Source organism: Phocoena phocoena, chromosome 11 (assembly GCF_963924675.1).
Source record: "Phocoena phocoena chromosome 11, mPhoPho1.1, whole genome shotgun sequence".
In the NCBI taxonomy this organism is placed as follows: Eukaryota; Metazoa; Chordata; class Mammalia; order Artiodactyla; family Phocoenidae; genus Phocoena; species Phocoena phocoena.
Genome location: NC_089229.1, coordinates 53,339,474 through 53,364,388, shown reverse-complemented (window position 1 = coordinate 53,364,388; position 24,915 = coordinate 53,339,474). Strand labels below are relative to the sequence as shown.

At 44.6% G+C, this 24,915-nt stretch overlaps 1 protein-coding gene across 1 annotated transcript in view; it reads right to left on the bottom strand.

Moving 5' to 3' along the window:
• The window catches only part of PPM1H (protein phosphatase, Mg2+/Mn2+ dependent 1H), a 257,523-nt gene that overhangs the window by 53,932 nt on the left and 178,676 nt on the right, over positions 1 to 24,915 (bottom strand). Inside the window, exon 6 of the mRNA XM_065887438.1 lies at positions 10,193 to 10,311. Coding sequence (XP_065743510.1) covers positions 10,193 to 10,311 — 119 coding nt within the window. The remainder of the gene's footprint in view (positions 1 to 10,192; positions 10,312 to 24,915) is intronic.

Here is a 24,915-nt window from a genome sequence, read left to right as displayed (position 1 = left end):
CCCGCACCCCAGCTGACTCTGATGAAGAGGCCCTCAAGCCATGGTGAGTTAGCACCTTTATGGGATTGTCAGCTTGAAACCAGCAACATTGATTTCCTACTCTGAAACCTGGTGGGCAGAGAAGGGGTGGCAGGGAAAAGAAAAACTTTATCTCTCTCTGGTGAGAGTGAAATGTTATAACTTGAGGAGTGTAGGTTGGACACAGGAAAATGTTTCCTTGGCAGGCTTGTACAGTACCTGGAAATTTGTTGGACTGTTCTAGCACTCACTTCTCTGGAATTTCCTTAAAAACAGGATCTTATAAATAGGCTGAGAATTGGACCATATGTCCTTCTAAATATACTGTCAGCCCTATATTTCTGTCCTGCTGTGTGTTATTTTCATACTTTATAGAGGTGTAGAGCTCTCAAGGGTGGGAAAATAAAATTATGTTAGTTATTACCATCCTCAGCATGACATTCAAAGTTTCCCTCACTTATGTTAGGCTACCATCAGGAATATTATCTAGCTGATAGGTACCAGTAAGTGAGTACGGAGGTCGAAAACACTGACAAACTCCTGTACTGGCTAGCAAATAATGACTGTCCCAAGTCCCCAACTGCCCCCATCTGCTGCTCTGGATTCTCCCCTAAAGTCCCCATGATATAGTAAATAAAGAATTAATGCGGACTTCCCTGGTGGCTCACTGGCTGGGAATCCGCCTGCCAATGCAGGGGACGCGGGTTCGAGACCTGATCCGGGAGGATCCCACATGCCGCGGAGCAGATAGGCCCGGGCGCCACAACTACTGAGCCCGTGCACCTAGAGCCCGTGCTCCGCAACAAGAGAAGCCGCCGCAATGAGAAGCCTGCGCCCCGCAATGGAGAGTGGCCCCCGCTCGCTGCAGCTGGAGAGGGCCCTCATGCAGCAATGAAGCGAGGGAGAAAGAATTAATGCCTGGCACAGCAGGGGGGCTTCTAGGACCGGAATGTAGCCTATTCCTCCATGTTGACCATCAAAATATTTTGAATATTACCTTCAGCTTCCACATTCCCAGAACACACAACTTATTTTCATGCCCCTGGGCTTCCGCTTGTGCTATATACTCTGCTCAGAATGTCCTTCCCTCCTGCCCTCAACCCTCTTGAAACTCCTCTCCTATTTCAGACGTTTGGTTCAAACATGACCTTCTCCACTGAGTCCTCCCCAGTCCCTACCCCCCCTCCTCAAAACCACTGCTCCCTCTTCCACAGCCACAGGGCCTTTTTTCTTCAAACCCCCTTTTGGTAAGCCCTATATTCTGTCTTGCTTTAGTTACTCATGCACAAATTTCAACAGATCTACCTCCCTCACTCCTGAGATTTTAAGAATAGATTTATATGGAAAATATATCATTTGATCAATTTCCAGAAAGCCAGCCAGTTCCTGGGCCAGCTGACCACCTCTATGACGTGAGCAAAGCCTTATCTGACAAGATCCTTCCTACGTGGGGACACGCTTTGGCCACTGAGGGTCTTGGAAAGCCGGCTCCTGGGCTGTGGCTCAGGAGGGATGCAGCGGTGCCTCATGAGGTCCAGCACAGAGGCAGATGGAAAGTCTGTGGATGGATTTAAAAAAAACCCCCCACAAGCAAGTAACACAAAAAACACCCTACCCAGCAGCCCCCAGTGACAGAGGGGTTTCTGACTGTACTGAGGCGGGGGGGGGGGTCTCTCATAGATAAGAAGTTGGCACAGCAGCTGTCGGACAGACCTGCCCAGCGGAAGTGGCCAGCACTCCCTGATCTTCAGTCTCTTGCTTCTCTAAACTGCCTTCCTTTCTCTTTTAGGTTTTTAGCCTCTCATTACAATTGAGAAACAAGCATCTCAGCACATACTATTAGGCCATAAACCTCCCGAGGCAAGGGTCAGATCCTGTTGGCCCTTCCAACCTCCATAATGTCTAATGATTATATTATCAGACACACACAGCACTTACTCCATGCCAGGCTCCGGTCAACGCGATCAGCCAGACTAACTCATGCCATCTGATTCATATGCTCGGCCATTAGCCCCATTTACATATGGGAAACTGAGGCAGAGAGAGGCAACGCGATGTGTCCCAGCCACACCTGGGGACTGTCCCCGCCAGGCGGTCTGGCTCCATATCCCTTGTTCTTAACTACGAGGCAATGTCTAATATGCCTCAGATGTACAGTAAAGGCATGTCAAATATAAAAACGAGTGGGTCCTGGGGTTCCTTGGCTAAAAGGACACTGGCTATTTTAACAGGGATTTGGGCAAGCACTTGACACCCTAAAACTTCCCCAGATGACTGGGAGAGCTAAGTTGCTCCCACCCATGTACTGGACAACCCTAAACAATGATCACCGCGGAGAAGCGGCAGAGACCCCGCTTCTCGGAGGTATATGAAGGGGCACAGATAAGCGTTGTGACTGTTCACAGGGTCTGAGGAGGAAGGAGAAGCTTGGAAGTAGTTTGGCCACTTTAGGAACAACACACTTACACTTATCATTAAAGCAGAGAGAGTCGTAGGAGCGTGTAAAGGGTGAGTGGACGACCAGCAGGGAGCGAGCTGGTTTGGCAGCTCTTTTCTTTCTCCTCTCTGCGGCCTGACAACGCCTGTCTTGGTTTCCAACCATTTGCAAAGATCTCTCAGCGTCTCCTGGCCTCATGGGCAGGGCGGCAGGGAGGAGGGCGGGGAGCAAGGAGTCATTTATCACTGTCGGGAGATGTGCTACACGCAGCAGGGCCGGCTTTCCTCCCTGCTGTTCCTACAGCCAGAGCCGCAAATCTTGAAAAGATGCAGAACATGCACCTCGCAAATAACCATTCATCATCGCTGCTCTGGGAGCCTGGGAGCGGACCCTCCTGACGGGAGGCTGACCGGCTCTGCCTTCAGCCCAGGCCCCAGTGGAGCTGGGAACACGGGGACTTCTCAGGCACGTAATTCCCGTTCTGGCCAATCCCCATCTACTACAATCTACTGAGGTTTGGGGTTAAAATTCTCTGAAATGCCATCCAAGCCCCTCTTCTCTCCACAAAGTCAGATTTCCAGATTGCTTTCAGTAATCGGGCTGCAGCCAAGGTGGCCATAATCATTAAATTTGAAAATACAAGTTGCTAGGAGGAAATTAATCCCAGGTTTAACTCGGGAATGGCCTTTCTCGTGAAGTAATTATAAAATTAAAATGTGCTATTTCTCCGGTGAGTATAAAAAGCTTCCTCGGTGAGGTCTGCGGCCCAACAGTAACGTCAGGATTTACACCAAGGAGGGACCGGAAAATTCCTTCCGTGCCTCAACGATGGGCATCAGGGCCATCTGCAGGTAAATTTCCAAAGACTGGGTTAAAGGTGATTAAAATCAAGAAGAGGAAGAGGTTTGAATTTTCCAATTACTCCTTAAAACTCAAAAGTCAAGCTGCTAGACAACGCAGGCTTTCCTAGTAAGACTAATAACGCTCAGCTAATTAGACCCACAGGCGTGGCCAACATAGAGTCAGCCCAAAGGAGGGACACTTTCCCTTTAAAATCTGCCTGGGGTTCAGTGGAAAAGCTAATGAGGAGTGCCCGTTGGGGCTGCTTTATTAGGTGGTCCTCCAGAGGATAAAGCCTGGGGTTTCTGTAACAGGGCTTCTGTGCTTGATTCAATAAATCAATTTATATTAAATGCGGGTATAGCTCTGGAGCTGGCTTCATAAAGCATTCTGTGGCATTTCTCAATCTGCTTATCCCCTTCCCTGTCAGCCTGCCTGAACGCACTGTCAGAGGGCATTGAAAAGAGCAATAAAAAAATAAGACAGAAGGCGTATCTACGTTATTTGTGAAACTCGACCCAGCAGCTCCAGACTCATGCTGGGAGGCTGCTTCCAGTGAGTTTCTCTCCAGAAGATGTTTGGATGGTTGGTAAGAAGCCCAATGCTGTGGGACTGCAGTGCTCAACCCTGAGCTGGGCTCCTGGCTGCAGACTGAGAATAAAGGTCACCCTGAACAGAAAGGAAAGGGTTGCAAGGGAAGTTGCTTTTTACTCCGATCCTCAGGGTCTGAAATACTCTTCAAGAAGTGAAAGGAAAAGCAAGATGAATAAAAGCGCCGAAAGCCGGCACAGTCCAGGAGGTGGCGGGGAGCGGCTGGAGGAGGGAGGTGTGCTACTGACCAGGGCAGATGGAACGGGTCTTCCTTCAGGCTGGCCAGCAGGCTCGCCAGTGAGTGATCGCTGCAGACCGTCATCCCTAAACACAATGACTTATACCCCTGAAGATCTCAAAAAGAGAGGAAAGCCCATCCCCCACTTTTGGACTCTGTAGCGGGGCCAGAAGCCACAACACGTGGCCACACCGTTCCGTTCTCCCCATCCAGGCTCAGCCTTTTTTTTTTTTTTAAACTCTTTGCTGTTGGGTTGTTCAGTTACAGACAGCTCCTGGCACCGTCCCTCACCCCAGTTAGACCCGCATCCTTACATTATCTAGACTGCATTGCCATCTGCTAGGACTTTTTGTGATGATGGAAATCTATATCTGTAATGTCCACTTCAGTAGTCACGAGCCACATGCGGCTCCTGAGCAACTGAGATGTGGCTGGTGTGACTTGGGAAATTTATTTTTACTTTTACTTAATTTTAACTAATTTACATTTAAATGGCCACAAGTGGCTAGTGGCCACTCGGCTGGAGTGGACACAGAATAGAAAAGCTTTCCTTTGCCTTCATAAAAGTAGTGAATGCTAAGAGGAGAAAATGGTGGTGGACCCCACTCTGCTCCCAGGGGAAAAGCCTCTGATTTGCTCTTACTTTCAGGGGAAAGACAAGAGGGAACAATTACCCTGATGTGTCATCAAGCTAGAATCATAAAGAGTTAAGGGCTGCAAAAGATAAAAATGAAAGGTTACCATCACTGGAATTTTCCTAATGGAATCTGTCTTTCCCAGAAGCTCTGAAAAGCAGAGCAAAGCCCTCCCACCACCAGACATGGAGGTTGGCAGTGAAGGGCAAAGAAAGTATTTTATCAAACCAGAGACCTAGGCCTAGGATTGGCCCAAGGCCCCAGAACCTTGGCAGAGCCAGGAGCAGTATCCAGGGAGCTTATCTCCCAAGGCAGTACTCTCCTTCCTAAGTAAGCCATGCAATCTCAAGTTACTGGTCCAGCCTGCCCCTGAAACAAGACCATTGTAAATGTTAAAAAAGGCTCTGCTTAAAGAAAGAATTCTGGTGTACTTTACTCTTAACCAGAACCATCTGGAAGCAATCCTGCATTCACACGATGGACTTCTCGTCGTCTTTGGCCCTCGCTCTCAACAAATCCCATCAGCCCAGGAACAGCTGCTGGAGAATCTGGCCTGACGCCAGGGGTGAAGCTACAGCACCCTCCCTTGTACTGCCGGGGCCCCAGCTTGCTCATCACCCCACGCGGCTGGACACAGAGCACGAAGAACACAGATCCTTCACAAGAAAGCGAAATCACCAGCGGTCGGTCACAGGAGCAGGGACTTGGTGCCACAAAGCCAGCTGTGAGAAACTGTTGTTTCAGCCCGGTAACACAGACGCCTGCCAGAAAATTATGGCCTGAGACGGCTCAGAGGGCCGTGGGTCTGGACGCTCTGCTCGTAACGCCAGCTAGTGTGCATTCTGCAACAGCAGCTCCACACAAAGGGCCAGGGAGGAAGGGCAGCGGCTCGCGCCGAGTCCAAGGCCAGAGTTCTGGCACCAGGACCAATGACACCAGGCACAGAGAGCGAGAGCTGGGATGCGTCAGGGACCGACTCAGCACTGGGGGCGCTGTTAGAAAATGCCTTTGTAAATCAAGCCACTGTGTAAACTACCTGAGCAGGCTGGGAAAGGGTTAGGGGTTAGGAGCCAGGTGTGAGACGGATTACATTAGGAAGGTCCTGGTGGCGATAACCTTTCGTCCTCTGTGCAACCTGGGCCTGCCAAGCTGCTCCACAGTCTCCGAGAAAGCGTGAGGGTGGGGGAGAGAAAGGATCCCCGTCAGGAGGCAACAGACTCATCCTTAATTATGAGAGGCTTCCCAGAGCCGACGCCCTCCCCCTCACTGCCTCCCGGCTGCAGACACACCGCAGAAAGCTGGCAGGGTGCTGCTGTAATGAGAGCGATCGATTTTCCTAAGTCAAGGAGATTCGGTTCTTTGGGGATCTTCCCCATCATCACCACGTGGCCCCAGTCCACGCACAGACTTTAGTGACGAGTGGGAAGCATCACCGTTTAATTTGGCCAATGGTCCATCAGGTCAGACTGGGAAGTAGAAAAGTTACTACCTCAGCAGCTCCTGAAATGCCTCATTCCGTCCTCTTGTCCTCTAAAGGACTGTCAAGGAGACACTGATCCTGGTAGATGGAGGTCCCCTGCTTAAACTTCCATCGCAGCTCAGAACTGAATAATTATGTCTGATCTTACCCGAAAAAAAAAAAAAATTGTTGATGCATTGTATCAGAAAGAGCCCCAGCCTAAAAGTCAGAAACCTGGGTTATTCTGACATTTTCGCACTAGTGGAAGCTGAGTAAACCACTTAATCCCCTCTGAGCCTCAATTTGCTCAACTGTAATATGGAACAAGGGAGGAGGAATCACTGGGCATTTGGCAGTTCAGCCTGAAGTGAGGCTGTCTGGGGTCACAGACTGGCTTCTCCTCTCACTAGTTGTGTGACCTTGAGCAACTCGGCCCCTGTGCCTCAGTTTCCTCATCTGTAAAATGTACCTAGTTCCTAGGATTGTTCAACATGAAGAGTCATGTAAAGGTCTCATCACAGTGCCTGGCCCTTAGCTCTCCCACTCACTGTCAGCTAGCCCCACGATTAGTGGGGGACAAGCAGGCAGATAAAAATTTCCACAACTAGGTCTTTGCTACAAGGGTTCAACAGTTGGCAATAGGTGAACCCCTATTTGTTAAAAAGGTTTCAGAGACACAAGCTCACAGGCCAAGGCTAATTCGGAAGGCAAGAAACGTAAAGGAGGGACGAGGTAAGGACTTATCTGACTCCTTGAGCGTGACACACTGCCAATACTCACCAGTCCACCTTCAACCAATCCCAACAGCTTGGTAGTAATTGGAGGCTTTTGTGGGAAAAGGGACCCTGCTGATCCATTTGCCTGCCCTTCTCTCTCTATACACAAATCAGACAGGTAGGAAATTGGGAGCCCATGTTTCTTCAGTCCTAAAAAATAACTGCTAGATTTGAGGTTTTCTGTTAGAGGTTAAAAACATTTCTTAGGGCTTCCCTGGTGGCGCAGTGGTTGAGAGTCCACCTGCCAATGCAGGGGACACGGGTTCGTGCCCCGGTCCGGGAGGATCCCACATGCTGCGGAGCGGCTGGGCCCGTGAGCCATGGCCGCTGAGCCTGTGCGTCCGGAGCCTGTGCTCCACGGCGGGAGAGGCCACAGCAGTGAGAGGCCCGCGTACCGCAAAAAAAGCAAAGAAACAAACAAAAAAAACACATTTTTTAAAAGAACTCATTAAAGTTGGGGGGGGGTGTGGGGGTGGAGTTTACATAGGCAGTGGTCTAAATTGGCTTTAAACTTCCCAACTTCTTCCAACAAAGATGTAAACAGCTCTCCTTTTCCTTAAGCATCATTTTCAAATCAGAAGTAACAACAGATAGGAAATACACAAAGAGGTACATCAATCTCTGCTCGCAGCCGAAGCTGTGAGCCAACAGCCATGCAGGGAACTTTGCTGCAACAAATGAACAAATCATGTCTGACTGAAGCCATTCTCAGTCTTGGCTTCTCAGTTAATTCGGTACCTTCTGTGGAGTTCCGTACAATTAAAGAGAGCCCATTTATGGGCTATTTACTCACTGAAGACCCCGCTAATGTGCGTTTGTGTGCACGTACCTGAGATAGAGAGCAAAAGAGAGAGTAACTGTGTGTGTATAACGTTGGATGTAATCTAATCCCTGAACCTATCTGCATTTTAAAAAACTGTAAAAAGGGGTAATCTTTAGCCATTTGTTTACCAAGTTGGTTTTGACTGCTGAGATCTCATTTGCCTTTTTGGCATAGAAAAAACATACAAACGGCCTTGCCTCGAGCACAACATGGCTCGTGTGCAGGTTCTCTTCATTCCTACCCTTCCCACTGACCACCTACACGTCGGCCTGCCCCCCATCAACTTCTGTGGATCGCGCGCTTCTTCCTTTCATCCAATAAACAAACACGGCCTGTCGACTACATGTCGGGCACAGGACGAGGCACTGGGCTGCCCCACAGGGGGCTTACAGACTAGTATAATTCGAGTAATTGATGACTTACCTCTTACATTTATCCCTCGGCCTAAGTCATCTGGTTTCTTGTTCATTTCCGTGCCTTCTCTGTTTTCTGCTTCCAGCCCTCTATTTGGCTCTAGGGAGCTCACATACATATTGCTATGACAGTTTTTCTCTGGGTACCTGAATCTGCTTTCTCTCCTGGTCAGTCTCCTTCAAACTCCTCTTACAGCAAGCTTCCTACAACATCGCTCTCATCATTTCATTCTCCGCCGAAACACACAAGAGTGACTTGCAGCCTCCCACAGTAAATCCTAATGTCTCTGCCTGGCTTCCCATATTCTGATACATTCCCTCAGTACCAACTCAGCCTAATTTCCCACAGCCGCTCCCCCCCACCCCCCACCCCCAATTTTGGCCATTTCCCGCGCTGTCTCTTAGATCTGCTCTTTTGGTTTATGTGTTTACAGCCACGTGGGTTCCTACCCTGGGATGCCTTTCCTTCCATCTTTCCAAATTCTACAAAAACCAGACCAAACTCTGCCACGGTTTTCTGAATTACACAATCCCTCACCTTCAACTTTTCTGTAAGGAGTGCTGACTTTGCTGACTGAACAAAAATGAATTTGCAAGAAAACCCAGTCTGGGGCAACAAAACTGCAGAACTCAGAGCTGCAAATGTGGTGAGCCCTTTCCGATAAATCCGATCACGTTTTAGAGCAGGGGTAAATATTTTAGGCTCTGCCGCAACCACTCAACTGCCCTGCTGTTGTGTGAAGGTAGTGACAGATCAAACATAAACAAATGAGCGTGGCTGTACTTTTAAAACTTATTTACGAAAGGGGTGGGGGGTGGAATTTGGCTCTCAGGCCGTAACTTGCTGACCCTTTTCTAGAAGGAGAGAGGATACTGGTGAGGACCTTCTCTTTAGATGGCAAAGGACAACCGGACGTGCCTTAGATCAGCCTCGGATCCTCCCGAGTGGCTCGACTGTCTCTTTAAGACAGTATGTACCCTAGGAGTAGATTCCCAGCCTAGAAGTCATCACCATGGGAATTTGGGCTGTGACCATCTGTTATAGCTATTCCGGTCAAAGAAGAAGAGGTAGTGGAATTGACTTTGTCACCTGTGTTGGGGACGTGGTGAGGAAAGAGGCCACTGTTTCCTTCTGCTGACCTCCAGCGTGGCAGGAGGCTCCCTGGTCAGGATCGCAGGGCCTAGAGCAAATCTTCACCTACACTTCTTTGTGCCGGGCACTGCTCTCTCATTTCATCCTTACACCAACCCTATGAGATTTAAGTACTTTATCATCATATCTATTTTTCAGTTGGAAGAAACCGATGAGGTCTTAGTCAGTGTTAGCTACTGACACACACAAACGGTTTTGGTGCCTTATATCGGTGTGTCTGGGGAATAAGATGCCCCTTGCCACGAGTTCTTATTTCGATATGAATGTGATGAAATCATGAAGACAGCTCATTACCTCTGGTGCTTACAATCACCCTTCAAAGAGTATTCTTTTCACTTTATTCATGGGAAATGGCACTCATAGGGGTTAAGTAGTTTATCCACCTTTGCCTATTCAGAAAGGTCAGAGTTATGATTCAAATCTAAACTGGTCTGGCCAAACAGAGCTCTGGTTCATTCCCCTGAGCCCCGCTACCTCTTTAGTAATCCTAACCTAAAAACCCAAGTCTAATGTGTTTTTAAAAGCCCCCCAATGCTTGCTCTGTATGAAGTGAGGAATTACATCAGCTTCGTGGGTCTAGTGTCCCCAAGGAGGGCCTCAGAGAGCAGAAAAGCAAACCAACGCCCAGATGGGAGAACTGGCGCCCAGGCGAAAGCAGCAGAAGTGGGCGTAGCCCCTTTTCCTTCCCCACAAACCCAGGTCTCTGGCTGCACCTCCTGATCCAAAGTGCGGAAGTGGCTTTTTACGGTGGTGGCGCTTCCTTCACACACGCTGCAGCAGTGCCAAGGCAGAGGGAGACGTGTTCTTACCAGCCTGTCATATTAAAATCCCTGTAGAGCATCTTCTTCCCAAGTTCCTTTCTCTGTACTCTCCTTGGAAACTCCAAATGTGTGAACTCATTTCCCAGCAAGTGAGGCTGCATGAATGCCTAATAGCAAAAAGAAAAGAAAAGGAAAAAAAAAAAAAACCCACACATATTTAGAGGAAAAAATAAGACCCAAGGATGTTTTTGCAAATTGAGACAGCCCACATTTCAGAAACAAGAACACTGTTCTCAAATTTTAAGGGAGATAAATAGATTGAAGACTCTAAAAACAAAGAGAATATCAACAAATAAAAATCATGAATCTAATTTATAAAGGAATGTGACTTTTTCATTGGATATGATAAAACTAACGGTAATCAAAGACGTGTATCTCTCAAGCAAGGAAAAGGTTCACTTTTTAATTCAAATTCAAGATGGTTTCACTTGGGCTGAATGGCACGGTGAGGAGGTAGGAAAGTTCCCCCTGACTCTCTCCTCCTTGGCTTTCTCTGCTGGCCTCCTATTTGTACGCCTAGTTATTGGGCCTGGCCTCTGAAAGCTGCATGTGGGTCTCCATGTCAACACAATGGCCTGAGAGAGCGGAGCGGGTTGGGACTGGATGCACCAGACAGGAACTTTCTGTTGGACTCCCTCCATTTTGCTCTGCAGTAATTTGATCATGTAATTGGAAGACTGTTCCAGAACAGATGGCTTCTTCCCCTCCCCCAAATCTCTGTTCACACTACAAAAGTCTTGAGCAAACAGCCACTTAGGGAATTGCTCTGAAACAACAAACAGTCGCATTGTCACACTCAAAATTCAAATCCAGTTATCCAAGAGATGAAATGCTCAGGTATGGACTTCCCTGCTCAGAGGCCACACACTGTAAGGAGACCTGCCCCGGAGCCATCCCACACCAAGCCGTATACCTGCTTATTAGCAGTGTACTGGAATGGATCTTCTCTCTCTCTCTTCTCTTTCTGGCAGGGAAAAGAGTGGGTGGAGCAAATCACAGCCTGGCACCATAGGACAGCCAGGGCTCCCTGCCATAGGACAGATGGCCATATCCTTGGTCTCCTGAAAAAAGGCATCTCCCACAGCCTCTTTCCCCCAGGACCTGATGCTGGCAGATCTCCCACTGATTCTCATGGTGGTCTGGAGGTCTCAGCTGGATGGTAGCCGTCAGAAGCTAAGCGCATCAAGAGTCAAAGGAAGCAAGCTGAACTGTCCCCAGGCTGTCAGATTGGACCAGCTAAAAGAACTCCGAGCCAGTGATGCTGGGCAGGCTTTGGGGACAGGATGGGACAGGACTGAGAATGAGAAGAGAGGCTGTCCTGTCTGCTGTAACCAGCAGGTTCCAGGTCGGAGGGGAACTCTGGATCATCTTCGAGGGGCCCTGAAACCTCTGCTGGGGATGAGGCTTGGGCTGCCTATGGGTATCAAGGACACTTAAACACTGGGTTTTACAGAGAAGTTCCTTGGGGAGGGAGGGGGGAGGGAGGGAACTAATATTCATAGCGCAGGTCAATGGGGTAGGCTTTGGGTGAAACTTTGGGTTTGAATCCAAGCTCTGAGTTTATAAGCTGTGTGATTTTAGTGGTGATTTAAGTGCTTGGGCCTCAGTCTCTTTACCTGTACATCGAGATTAACTGAAGATTTATCTCATACTGTTCTAACAATGAAAGGAAATGACATCTACAGTGCACTTATCATGACTGTCTCTGCTCGTAAAAAGAAAATAATTTAGCCCTCTAGTAATCATGGAGCCCTATTACATCCTGAGTACTACAGTAAGTATTTCTTGAGCTCTCATTGCACACCCACGCCAACCTTATGGGCGGGACTGGCTACCTAATCTGTGGGGCCCAGTGCACAAGGAAAATATTGAGCCTCTATTCAAAATTAAAAATTCCAAGAAGGTGACAGCAGAGCATTAAACCAAGTGCAGGGCCCTGGGCAACTGCACAAGTCATGCCCACAAAGCCAGACGTACTTACAGAGTAGATACCATTCTATTCCTCTCCTTTATTTTGGTCCACCCGTGAAAACTAAGGACCAGAGGCATTAACAGTCAAGAACAGCAGCATTTTTATGTACCCTCGATCATCTCTCAGAACTCTGGGACTGAATTAACATGGCGTTTTTGTCTACACACCCCCCCTGCCCTCCAAGCTGGAGCGACACTGATTTAGGGGTTACCATGTGTCAGACACTTGATACACCTTATGTCATTACCTCAACAATCCTACAAAGCACACGTCACAGACTCAATTTACAAAGGAGGAAACTAAGGTCCAGAGAGGTTAAGACACCTAGCCCAAGGCTATCAGCCAGGAATGAGTGGTTCTAGAGCTTAAGCTTAATATCAAACCCCTAACCCCCATCTTAACCCTTATGTTGGCCCTTTAACCTGCACACATTTACAAAACACAGTAAATGGGCAACAACAGGCCTGTGATCCATGCCAAGTATGAACCACAAATAGGTACCCATGATGATCCAGTTAACAAAAAATTACAGATCTGCACACAACTTGGCCACAAGGATGCTCCTCAAGTAGCGAGAAATCATTTAATAATACGAGTGATTAAACCAGCATAAATCCACACAAAAGAATTCTGTGCAATCACATACAAAGGTGTTGTACAGAATATGTAATTACACAGAAAGAGCTGATCTATTTGTGAAAAACAGCATATCAAACAATGTGTGAGTGTGCAAGTGTATGAGCTTACGTGAATCGTGTCATACATATACACAGATCTATACAGGACATACATGTATACATATACACAGATCTATATAGGACATACATGTATACATAAATGAGTATGCATGTGTATGAACATAGGGACACAATACACATATACATTACATAACACATAGGTTAGGATACAAAGGCCATTCCTAAGTACATTTTGTACCCTCGTGCCCTTTCTCCTGGAATACATTTGCCTGGGCAGTTGTACCAGGAGAAGTCTGCAGGGTAGCTGGGAACTCCCCAGCAGCTTGCTGTCTGCAGGGGCCACCTCGCCCCTCCTTCTGGGGATGGGCAGCCTCAAAGGGGCCTTGAACCATGTGTCACCTGTGACATCCGTTGCCCCTTCACATGCAGAGCCTTTCAGGGTCTCAACAAAACTGTTTCCCCCCTTGTAACAACAGGCTACCGTATTTCATCAGTTCTAAGATGCCCTTTATTAGATGCGCCATTATTTTGTTACCTCTAAGGAAGGGCAAAAACAGCTGCCAATTAAACGATGCACAGTGCTTTCTTTACCACTTCAAATTTTTAATTTATTATTTTTGAAAGAACTCCTTTAGATGTAGACAAAATTCTATTATCTATCACTATTGTGCATATTTAGGAAGGAATATATAAGTGAAGTGAATCGGTTAAGATTGTTCCAAAACGTTTTCACATTTAGAATCCAATGGCACTCATTGCTTTCCAACTCTGAATCATCCCGTGTTCGTGATTTTCCACACAAGAGCGGGCTGTGTTTCAGGGGTGCACTGGTCATGCAGCATTTCTTAAACAACCCACAGAAGAACTGCAAGACAGAAGCCAGCTTTGCAACCTTCCAGAGCCCGCTTGCTTCTGACTCCCACTTTGGGAATGTGGCTGAGCAAGTCTGGTCACTCCTCCCCAAGCCCCTCTGCACGACTAGTTGCATCCAAAAAGTGCTTCACTTCTGTCTGCAGGGTTTTCCTTCAAGCTGCTGGGTGCAGTCCTGAAGTTTTGGTGCTGCTCTTTTGATGTTTGCTCATGCTTAGGAGATGACAGCCATGTCATGCCTGCCACCTGGCTGACAGCAACAATCAACTGTAAAATATCCCAACTTCAAGTATGTCAAAAGGTAAGAGGAAAAAGCGTGCCCTAGCTCTGAGGAATTATCGTGATATTCATCCCCCATTGATACGGATGTCACATCCTTGGATTTCTCTCTCTTTGTGGTATTTTTCTTCCTCTGGCTGGTTGCCACAGCACATTTCACATCTTACATGACACATTTTCCATTACAATCAGGCCCACCACAGAATGCATGTGTATTCCATGTGTACCTAGGACATATCCCGCCATGACATATTTTTACACTGCTTTAAAGTCACCATCTGTGGTAAAGTAGCAGGATACAAAATTAATTCACAGAAATCTTTTGCATTCCTATACACTAATGATGAAAAATCTGAAAGCGAAATTAAGAAAACACTCCCATTTACCACTGCAACAAAAAGAATAAAATATCTAGTAATAAACCTACCTAAGGAGACAAAAGACCTGTATGCAGAAAACTACAAGACACTGATGAAAGAAATTAAAGATGATACAAACAAAGGGAGAGATATACCATGTTCTTGGATTGGAAGAATCAACATTGTGAAAATGACTATAGTACCCAAAGCAACCTACAGATTCAATGCAATCCCTATCAAACTACCACTGGTATTTTTCACAGAAATAGAACAAAAAATTTCACAATTTGTATGGAAACACAAAAGACCCCGAACAGCCAAAGCAATCTTGAGAAAGAAAAACGGAGCTGGAGGAATCAGGCTCCCTGACTTCAGACTATACTACAAAGCTACAGTAATCAAGACAGTATGGTACTGGCACAAAAACAGAAATATAGATCAATGGAACAGGATAGAAAGCCCAGAGATAAACCCATGCACATATGGTCACCTTACCTTTGATAAGGGAGGCAAGAATATACAATGGAGAAAAGACAGCCTCTTCAATAAGTGGTGCTAGGAAAACTGGACAGCTACATGTAAAAGAATGAAATTAGAACACTCCCTATCACCATACACAAAAATAAACTCAAAATGGATTAAAGACCTAAATGTAAGGCCAGACACTATCAAACTCTTAGAGGAAAACATAGGCAGTACATTCTATAACATAAATCACAGCAAGATTCTTTTTGACCCACCTCCTAGAGAAATGGAAATAAAAACAAAAATAAACAAAAGGGACTTAATTAAACTTAAAAGCTTTTGCACAGCAAAGGAAACCATAAACAAGACAAAAAAACAACGCTCAGAATGGGAGAAAATATTTGCAAATGAAGCAACTGACAAAGGATTAACCTCCAAAATTTACAAGCAGCTCATGTGGCTCAATATCAAAAAACTAAACAACCCAATCCAAAAATGGGCAGAAGACCAAAACAGACATTTCTCCAAAGAAGATACACAAATGCCAACAAACAAATGAAAGAATGCTCAACATCACTAATCATTAGAGAAATGAAAATCAAAACTACAATGAGATATCATCTCACACCCGTCAGAATGGCCATCATCAAAGAATCTACAAACAATAAATGCTGGAGAGGGTGTGGAGAAAAGGGAACCCTCTTGCACTGTTGGTGGGAATGTAAACTGATACAGCCGCTATGGAGAACAGTATGGACGTTCCTTAGAAAACTAAAAACAGAACTACCATACGACCCAGCAATCCCACTACTGGGTATATACCCTGAGAAAACCACAATTCAAAAAGAGTCATGTACCACAATGTTCATTGCAGCTCTATTTACAATAGCCAGGACATGGAAGCACCTAAGTGTCCATCAACAGATGAATGGATAAAGAAGATGTGGCACATATATACAATGGAATATTACTCAGCCATAAAAGGAAATGAAATTGAGTTATTTGTAGTGAGGTGGATGGACCTAGAGTCTGTCATACAGAGTGAAGTAAGTCAGAAAGAGAAAAACAAATACCGTATGCTAACACATATATATGGAACCTAAAAAAAGAAAAAGAAAAAAAAAAATGGTCATGAAGAACCTGGGGCAAGATGGGAATAAAGACACAGCCCTACTAGAGAATGGACTTGAGGATACAGGGATGGGGAAGGGTAAGCTGGGACAAAGTGAGAGAGTGGCATCGACATATATACACTACCAAATGTAAAATAGATAGCTACTGGGAAGCAGCCACATAGCACAGGGAGATCAGCTCGGTGCTTTGTGACCACCTAGAGGGGTGGGATGGGGAGGGTGGGAGGGAGGGAGATGCAAGAGGGAAGAGGTATGGGGAATATGTGTATGTATAACTGATTCACTTTGTTATAAAGCAGAAACTAACACACCATTTTAAAGCAATTATACTCCAATAAAGATGTTAAAAAAAAATCACCATCTGCATCCTAGTTGTAGGTTTCCTTCTTACCAACATTTTCAATACTCACTCCTGTTGTATTTGTCAGACCTGATGGAGTTACTGATGTTAAAAAACAACAGCAACAACAAAAAAACTCAAGAACTAAGTACAAATAGAACAAATAGGTGGCTGATGAACAAAAAATGAGATGCTAAAATATAATGGGTCACATACCTGTTGGTTTTCTGAGGGAAAGACACACTTATTAGTATATCTTTTTGTGTAATACTCATGAAAGTTTGCATAGTCTATCTTAGCTCAGGCTGCCATATCAAAATACCACAGAATGAGGGATTTAAAACAACAAAAAATTTTTTCTCATAGCCTGGAGTCTGGGAAGTCTAAGATCAAGATGCCAGCAGATTCACTGCCTGGTGAGGGCTCTCTTCCCAGCTTGCAGACTGCTGCCTCCTTGCTGCATCTCACAAGGCCTTTCCTCTGTGCTCTCATGGAGAGAGAAATCGGAGCTTTCTGGTATCTCTTCTTATCAGGAAACTAATCCTATCAAATCAGGGCCCACTCTTACGACCTCATTTAACCTTAATTACTTCTGTAAAGGCCCTATCTCCAAATTCAGTACATTGGAGTTAGGGCTTCAACATACGAATGTGAGGGGAGAGATACATACATTCAGTCTATAATATGCTGTTATATGTATACATGTTTATATGTGTACATACACTCAAAGTCATGAAAATATTATACAGTATTATCTGATGGTTTTCTTTTTAATTTATCTATATTCACGAATATTTCTACCATTGAACATGGATTACTTTCATTTTAAAAATACTCTAAAATTTGTTATTTTTTGAGAACCCAGTTATTAAACTATGTCTTAAAAAATTATTGAAAGGAGCTTAACTGCCCCTTCTTACTCCAATAGTTTGAGGGAATGCTAAAATCATTGGAAAGGGCCACCCCAGGCAGAGGCTTGGCTCCAATGCAGGGGATGCTGAAGCACACTGCTTCCCAACGGGCCAGCACAGATATTTTGTTCTCAGAAGCAGAGTGGCCCAGCAACTTGGGGACTCAAACATTTCTTAGGATCTGCCCAGCATTCAAATAACATGGACTGGTTAGTGTTACTTCACTAGTGCTGGCCTGCCCTGCTGGAAGCATCACTCCAGTCAGCATTTTGGAATCTTGAGCCTCGAAAGCGATTTTACTTATAATACAGTGTGAGCAACACACACAAATTTTAGAGTCTGCAAAACGTGGGAGCTGGAATTTGTTAGGTTTCTTTCAGCAATAAAATCCAATGATCTTCTGACCCCAAACTTGTAGGATTCATGGACAATTCTGGCATATTTTACTCCATTGCTCATACCTGGGCAGCTCATAAACATGTGTACGTGACGACTGCCCCTTTCCAAGGCACATCTCCTAGGGATGCTGGCCTATTAAAAATGTGGACCTTAATGGGATCAATATCCAAAAATGGGAGCAAGCACACATCTAAGGTCCCATGTCCACCTGCAAAATGAAAATTCTGGACACTCTCCTACACCCTCCTTATTTATCTGCTATGCTTGGATATATTTTAGCTTTTTCTCTTTGATGATGCTATTTGGATATATGTATGTTAGAAACATCTGCGTGATGACACAAGTAATACCAGCTACACTTAAATATGTTCATTATTTTTAAAACCTCAGCTACACTTTAGTGCCTAGCATAGCACTGATCACAGTAAAGGCTCTAAATAAGTATTTGCTGGAAGAATGTATACAGAACGTTCTGACCTGCTTTACACAATCACCTTTTGTGATCATTGAAACTTTACAAAATAACACAACATAGCTTTCAATCTTTAGAAAAAGATAAAACTTAGGTCCACGGCACATTAAAACAATCTTGGACACGCATTACATATTTTGGATTTAGTTAACTTTTTATAATTTCCCAGACACCTTCCTGTAAAACAACAAGCACGTGGGTGCAGTCATACCATTGAAAACCCCATGATATTTTACAATCCTAAGAACTAAATTATATTACGTCTCTCCTCTACTGAGTAAGCATGCCAATCAGAAACCTAGAAATGTGTTTTATACTAAAATCCAATTTAAAGTGTGCTGGCCCGCCACGTGTAAAAAAAACAAAAACAAAAAACTGGACCTCTTTTTGTACCTTCATTTTTATCCTAAATTTTGAGGCTTTCCTTCAAGGAAGCATAACTGAATGAATGCTCCTAACTGAAGGGAGAGGGGTGGAGGTATACCTGGAGTTCAGGTGTGCACCACAAATGGTACCTGGGAGGAAAGGCCTGGTAACCACTGCCCACGCAAAACCAAAGGCAGGTGGTCAAGAGTCTTCTAAGGACTCTGGAGAGTACAGGTTTGCTAAAAAAAAAAAAAAAAAAAAAAAAAAAAAAGAGGGTAGGACATATCCTTGACACTTAAGTGTCTGGGTAGCTAATAAGAATACATTTCCAGACATGGTTACATCTGGGTAGGAACAAGAAGAGGCATCTTCTCTAGGGAAAGGATGCTGGAGTAATCTGCTGTGTCAAGAAATGCCAGGACACCAGAGATGGGGCGGGAGGATTGAGCATCGTCTTCCGGCTGCTCTCCTCTCTAGTTCTGGGCAGAAACCAGCTTCAAGGGAAGGGGATGGAGGTGAGCACAGCACTGTGAAGATACACAACCGTCCCATCCCAGTAAGAGTCTCTGAGTCACAGAGGGATTGAGCCGTACTAGGAGAGGACAAGCCAGAGGAAGAGAGGACCTTCTGGGACCTTCCAGGAAGCCTCTCAGTAGAGCAGAGTGCGTCCCCGAACCCAGGTCTGTCTCGCTCCAGAGTACATGGACGTGAGCCCCACCATCCTGGGCTAGGGGAGAGCTTTGAGCACCTTGGGGATGCAAGGCGGGGAGAAAACAGGGAGTAGAAGCAGGAACCCAGATCCCAGGGAGGGATACGTATGTACTGGGCTTGGGAGGAGGCTGAGTACCAGGCTTCCCGCGGACACTGAGACGGTGCTTCCCAAGGTTCCTCAAAATTGCCTGCTGGGGAACACAAAATGCTTCCTCCTTCTAATAAATTTTCCTTCTGCTGCTTTGTGGTCAGCTTGCCAATAAGTAGTGCCAGCCAATAAGGGGATTATCCCAGGTTTTGGGGTATCCAACCAATGGAATTCACACAACTAACACATGAGCTCCTGCAGGTGTAGGCACCAGGGGTTAGGGATTCAAAATATAAAAAAGAGACCCCTCTGCTTAGAGCTCACGCATTAGCAGGGGAGAATGAGGAAGGCAGAATGGGTGGAAATGGAGCTACATTCAGGGATAAGGAACAAAGAGTGGGGTCAGAGCGAATCTGAAAAGGATCTTTTCATTGTTTTTAAAATTAAAAAAAATTTTTTTATTGAAGTATAGTTGATTTACAGTGTTTCAGGTGTACAGCAAAGTGATTCGGTTTTTTTTGATGTCTAATCTTATTTGTTATGCTTATAAGTTTTTTTGTTTTTTTTTTTAATTTTTGGCTGTGTTGGGTCTTCATTTCTGTGCGAGGGCTTTCTCTAGTTGCGGCGAGCAGGGGCCACTCTTCATCGCAGTGCGCGGGCCTCTCACTGTCGCAGTCTCTCTTGTTGTGGAGCACAGGCTCCAGACACGCAGGCTCAGTAGTTGTGGTGCACAGGCCTAGTTGCTCCGCCGAACGTGGGATCTTCCCAGACCAGGGCTCGAACCCGTGTCCCCTGCATTGGCAGGCAGATTCTCAACCACTGCGCCACCAGGGAAGCCCACAAGTTATATATACCTTTTTCAGAATCTTTTCCATTATAGGTTATTACAAGATATTGAACATAGTTCCCTGTGCTGTACAGTAGGACCTTGTTGTTTATCTATTTTATATATAGTAGTGCCTATATGTTAATCTCAAATTCCTGATTTATCCCTCTCCCCCACTTCCCCTTTGGTAACCATAAGTTTGTTTTCTATGTCTGTGAATCTATTTCTGTTTTGTAAATAAGTCTATTTGTATCTTTTTTTAGATTTCACATATAAGTGATATTTTCTTTCTCTGCCTGATTTACTTCACTTAGTATGATAATCTCTAGGTCCATCCATGTTGCTACAAATGGCATTATTTCATTCTTTCTTATGGCTGCGTGATATCCATTGTATATATGTACCACGTCTTCTTAATCCATTCATTTGTCGAAGGGCACTTAGGTTGCTTCCATGTCTTGGCTACTGGAATAGTGCTGGTATGAACTCTGGGGTGCACGTATCTTTTTTTGAATTAGAGTTTTCATCTTTTCCGGATATATGCCCAGGAGTGGGATTGCTGGATCATATGGTAATTCTATTTTTAGTTTTTTAAGGAACCTCCATACTGTTCTCCATAGTGGCTGTATCAATTGACATTCCCACCAACAGTGCAAGAGGGTTCCCTTTCCTCCACACCCTCTCCAGCATTTATTATTTGAACAGTTTATTTATCCATTCTACTCTCCATGGCACTTGGATAGTTTCCAGCTTGGGCTCTTACAAATAGTGCTGCTATGCACATTCTCGTCCTTTGGTGTAAACAGTGGTAAACACTTTGTTAGGTATATACCTAGGAGTGAAATTGCTGGGTCAAATCCTTTTTCGACGTAGTTTTTGCAATTTCCACTCCCATCAGCAGAATATGGAAAGGCAAAATACTCATGCATGAAATGAGAAGTCACATTCCAGAAGAGGAATGTAAAGTCATCTACCTAGAAAAATTTTATATGAACTAATTCTTTAAATGTTTAGAATTCTCAGTATGTGAAAGCAAGTTATCAAAACGAGGATTTTCAGTGTTCAATATACATCCTTTAAAAAACTGAATAATCTCTCCTCTTTCTTGCCCTTAGGAAAGAAAGAAAACTTTGTCAGGTTATATGAGAGGAGGTTTGGAAGCCTTACATTTCAAGATGATTTATCCTGATAGAAAGTCTAAGGTCACAAATGAAATGAAATTAATAAAGTCAGCCAAGCCACTGGTGGTCACTAACGGTCATACGAACAGTCAAAGGAGATGGCTCTTCCAAAGCCAAGGCTGGCTGCCTGATGTACAGTGCAGGAGGAGAATATTCTGGTTTGGGTTAAAAAAAAAAAAAAAAAAGAAGAAGAAGAAGAAAAAATGTGAAATGACCGAGACCTAAATACATATGGGTTGGAGTCTTTCATTAAAAAATTCTCCCTGTCTTAATTTGTCCTTAAAATCTCAAAGTAGCAAAAACCAAGCTTGTATATATAAGCTATTACAGAATTGGATATTAAATAAAGTTCTGTCTGGTTTATGTGGATCTCAAGGAAGGTTCACATTTAAATTTCGACATGGGATTGCCCTCATCAGCCACAGAGAAGTAGCATGCCCCCAAAACAACTTTAAAATTGAGATCTTATGATAAAGGAGTCACATGGAAACTGGAATACAAATAGAGATATTAAACAAAATTGCCAAGATCTGTCAACTCTACAACAGTTTAATGTATAGAATAAGGGGTAAAAAGTGTTCATTTACATAAAACATATAAGGTTTCCATATTCATATGCCTAATGCTTTTTCTTCCCCAGTAAAAATCTGGGGAAAGGCATTCATTTGTAGAGTGAACAACGCAGGTCAGCAAAAAGGAAATGCCTGCATATCTCCAATCTCTTTGCATAAGCAAATGGAATTGAGAAATTTTATAGAAGGCCACAGTAGTCCCAATGACAGGACCGCCATGAAAAAGTTCATATATAGTTATATTTGAAAGCTAAGAAATTTTATTTTGCCTCTGATCTAGGCCCTATTGTAAGCACTACAAATATTAACTCATTAACCCTCATTCCAATCCTGTGAGGGTCCTGCAATTAGCCTAATTCACAGATAAAGCAACTGAAGCACAGAAAGCATTTTACAGTTAAGTTTTTGCCCTAATAAACTTCAGTGAATCCTATCTACCTCTCTCAAAGCATATTTAACTTTGATATATTTAAAGTGCCCAACTTTTTACTCAGAATGTTTTGGGGGATAGGGGCTTTAGACTAGTCTAAAGATCATTTACGTATAGCAACTGCGCAGAAAGACTGATTTTTTTAAAAAAAAGAAAATGTAGGGATTCCTTCTCATGATGATTTTGTTCAGCTGTGTGGAATCCATTTTCTTAGGTCTGCATAGTAGGTTTGGAATGCCTCCATGCTAAGTTTCTGACCTCTCCCAACCTGGAATAAATAATACGTCCGTTTATATTCATTTTCAAAATGAGGCTCTAGAATTGGCGAGGTTCAGTCATAAAGGCTAATGTATTCAGAGTCTTCCCGGAGCCAGGGAGTGCTCCTAGGGCAGCCACATATAAGTTCTGCCCTGAAAGCCTGGGCAGTGCCAATTTCATGCTCTAAAATTCTCCTGGCTTCTTCACGATGCTGGTGTGATCAATGGAACCTATAGTAAACATGAAAAATGTCAACCACTCTAGCCTGCCGTTTTTTTTAATTCAAGATTTTGAAACTCAAATGCAGTTTTGCAAAGGGCGGTTAAATGGGGAGAGAGGTGGGGCTGGAGTGGATTTGTCCCTGACTCAGCCATCAGGCAAAGCAGAGTGGTGGTGAAGTTGTCTCCCTGTGACTGCAGCCAGGCTCCCGGGCTTAACAACCTGCTCTCAAGGTTAAGGGCCACGTCGAGGTGGCAGGCCAGCCATTTTTACTCACTAGCACATATGACCCTTCCCAATGATAGCATCTTGTCTTAAAAGCAGGTTCAGGCTTAAGGAATGTACTTCTTGGGAGATAACGCTTGAGCGTGAAAAATCCCAGAGAGCCAAGAGGTACAGTGCTGTCCCCCTTGAAACCTTTCCAAGCTCAGCACTAGAGAAATGGCAGACAAATCAAACCAGACTTGGTGTAGAAGGCTACAGGCAGTTCCAAGGACACCGCAAGAAATCACCTAAGATAATGTTGCACTGTGTGTATCAAATGTGCATTTGAAACCCACTTTCATCTCTTCTGGACATTGCCCTTGATGATAAACAGCTGCAGACTTGGATTATCTACAAGGACAGACGTACATTATTTGAAGGTTTGATGATACCAGCACATCTTAACGTAATCAAATCAGGGTTTATAAATATGTCTAGGCAGAATGGAGGGGGAAGCCATTACTCTCACACCTCGGGGCTATAGAGGTCCCCCCTAGAGGGAGACCCATTTCTAGCTGTCACCCGAAGTAAAAGCGGGGGTGATTTCCTGGAAGCTGCAGCATCAGAGCAGTAAACCCTGCCGAGAAACGCCCACAAACCAGACTGTTTTCCCTCCTATCTGGGCATTGACTCCATCAAAACATTCTGTCCAGCTTGGTGGACCCCCTTAAATATTTTATTTCAATCACCCTGGAAACGTTAAAAAAAAAGCCCAGCGAGTAAAAAAGCAAGGCTTAGTCGTGACTCCTAGGATCATCAACTCTCCCTGACTGCTGGGGCAGAAGTGCATGGTCCCTGACCCCTCCATCGCACACCTGCCACATTCCATGTGAACAAGTCAAAACCTCAAGCCTGCCTGATTAATCACCCAGCCCAAGAATCTACAGAACAAAGTTCACATTACCCAGAGAGCTGTCTGAATGGCCCTCTGAGGTCAGGATGCAAGACCAAACAAAATTAATGTGCCTGCCACATCCATCATCTTGTAATCTGCTTCCAGTTCTGTAATCCCCGAACGTCTGGACTGTGCATACCAAGAACATTCCTGTCCGACGTGGATCAAAACGATTCATGTACAAAGGGCTCCGAACCCTCCCCACCTCTAAGAAAATCATTAACCATTTCTACAAGTCAAACAGCCCTGGGACTGCAGTCATCTGCTCAAACAAGTCTCTAGGGACCTGGAAGTTTTCATGATTCTATCATATATGTTTCTTCAGACATCATGAAAATGAAATTTGATTTGACCTAAGAATAAGGAATACATTGTTAACTTTCTGGTGACGTACTAATTCATTTAGATTATGTAAAGGATACAACAGCTCTCATTGCACAAAAGTGGTTCACAATTAGTTCAAGGGAACTGATGTTCCCCCAAAATGAACTGGTTGGATTAGATGCACCTAAAATTATAAGATACATATTGTATTTTATGTTATCGTGAGATTACTTTTCACTATGACCTCAGAACATGTAATGAATATTTCAAGGGAAGTATTCCTACACATTTCACTCAGGAAGAAAGGAGATTCAGAGACATTCATTGTGTGAGAGACCTGAGGTCACACAGCTCTTGTTTGGGCTGGGCTGAGAGAAGCCCACATCACCCTGTGTTTTCCTCTCATAATTGATATTATTTTTAAGATTTTATTCTATAAACCTCCCAGTTCTCTGAAATCCATTACATAAAGATTTCACCACAAGGTTATTTTATGCTCCCAGCCCCCTAATGCTCTCCAAAACTTCACCACAAAGATTCACATCACAGATCATGTGAATATTATTACTGGATTTCTTCATTCCAAAGCACACATTCCTAGATTCCTGATGGAACAGGAAGTTGGACAACCAGGATATTTTATGTTTTGGTCATTTACACTCCTGTTGTCTGAGGAGAA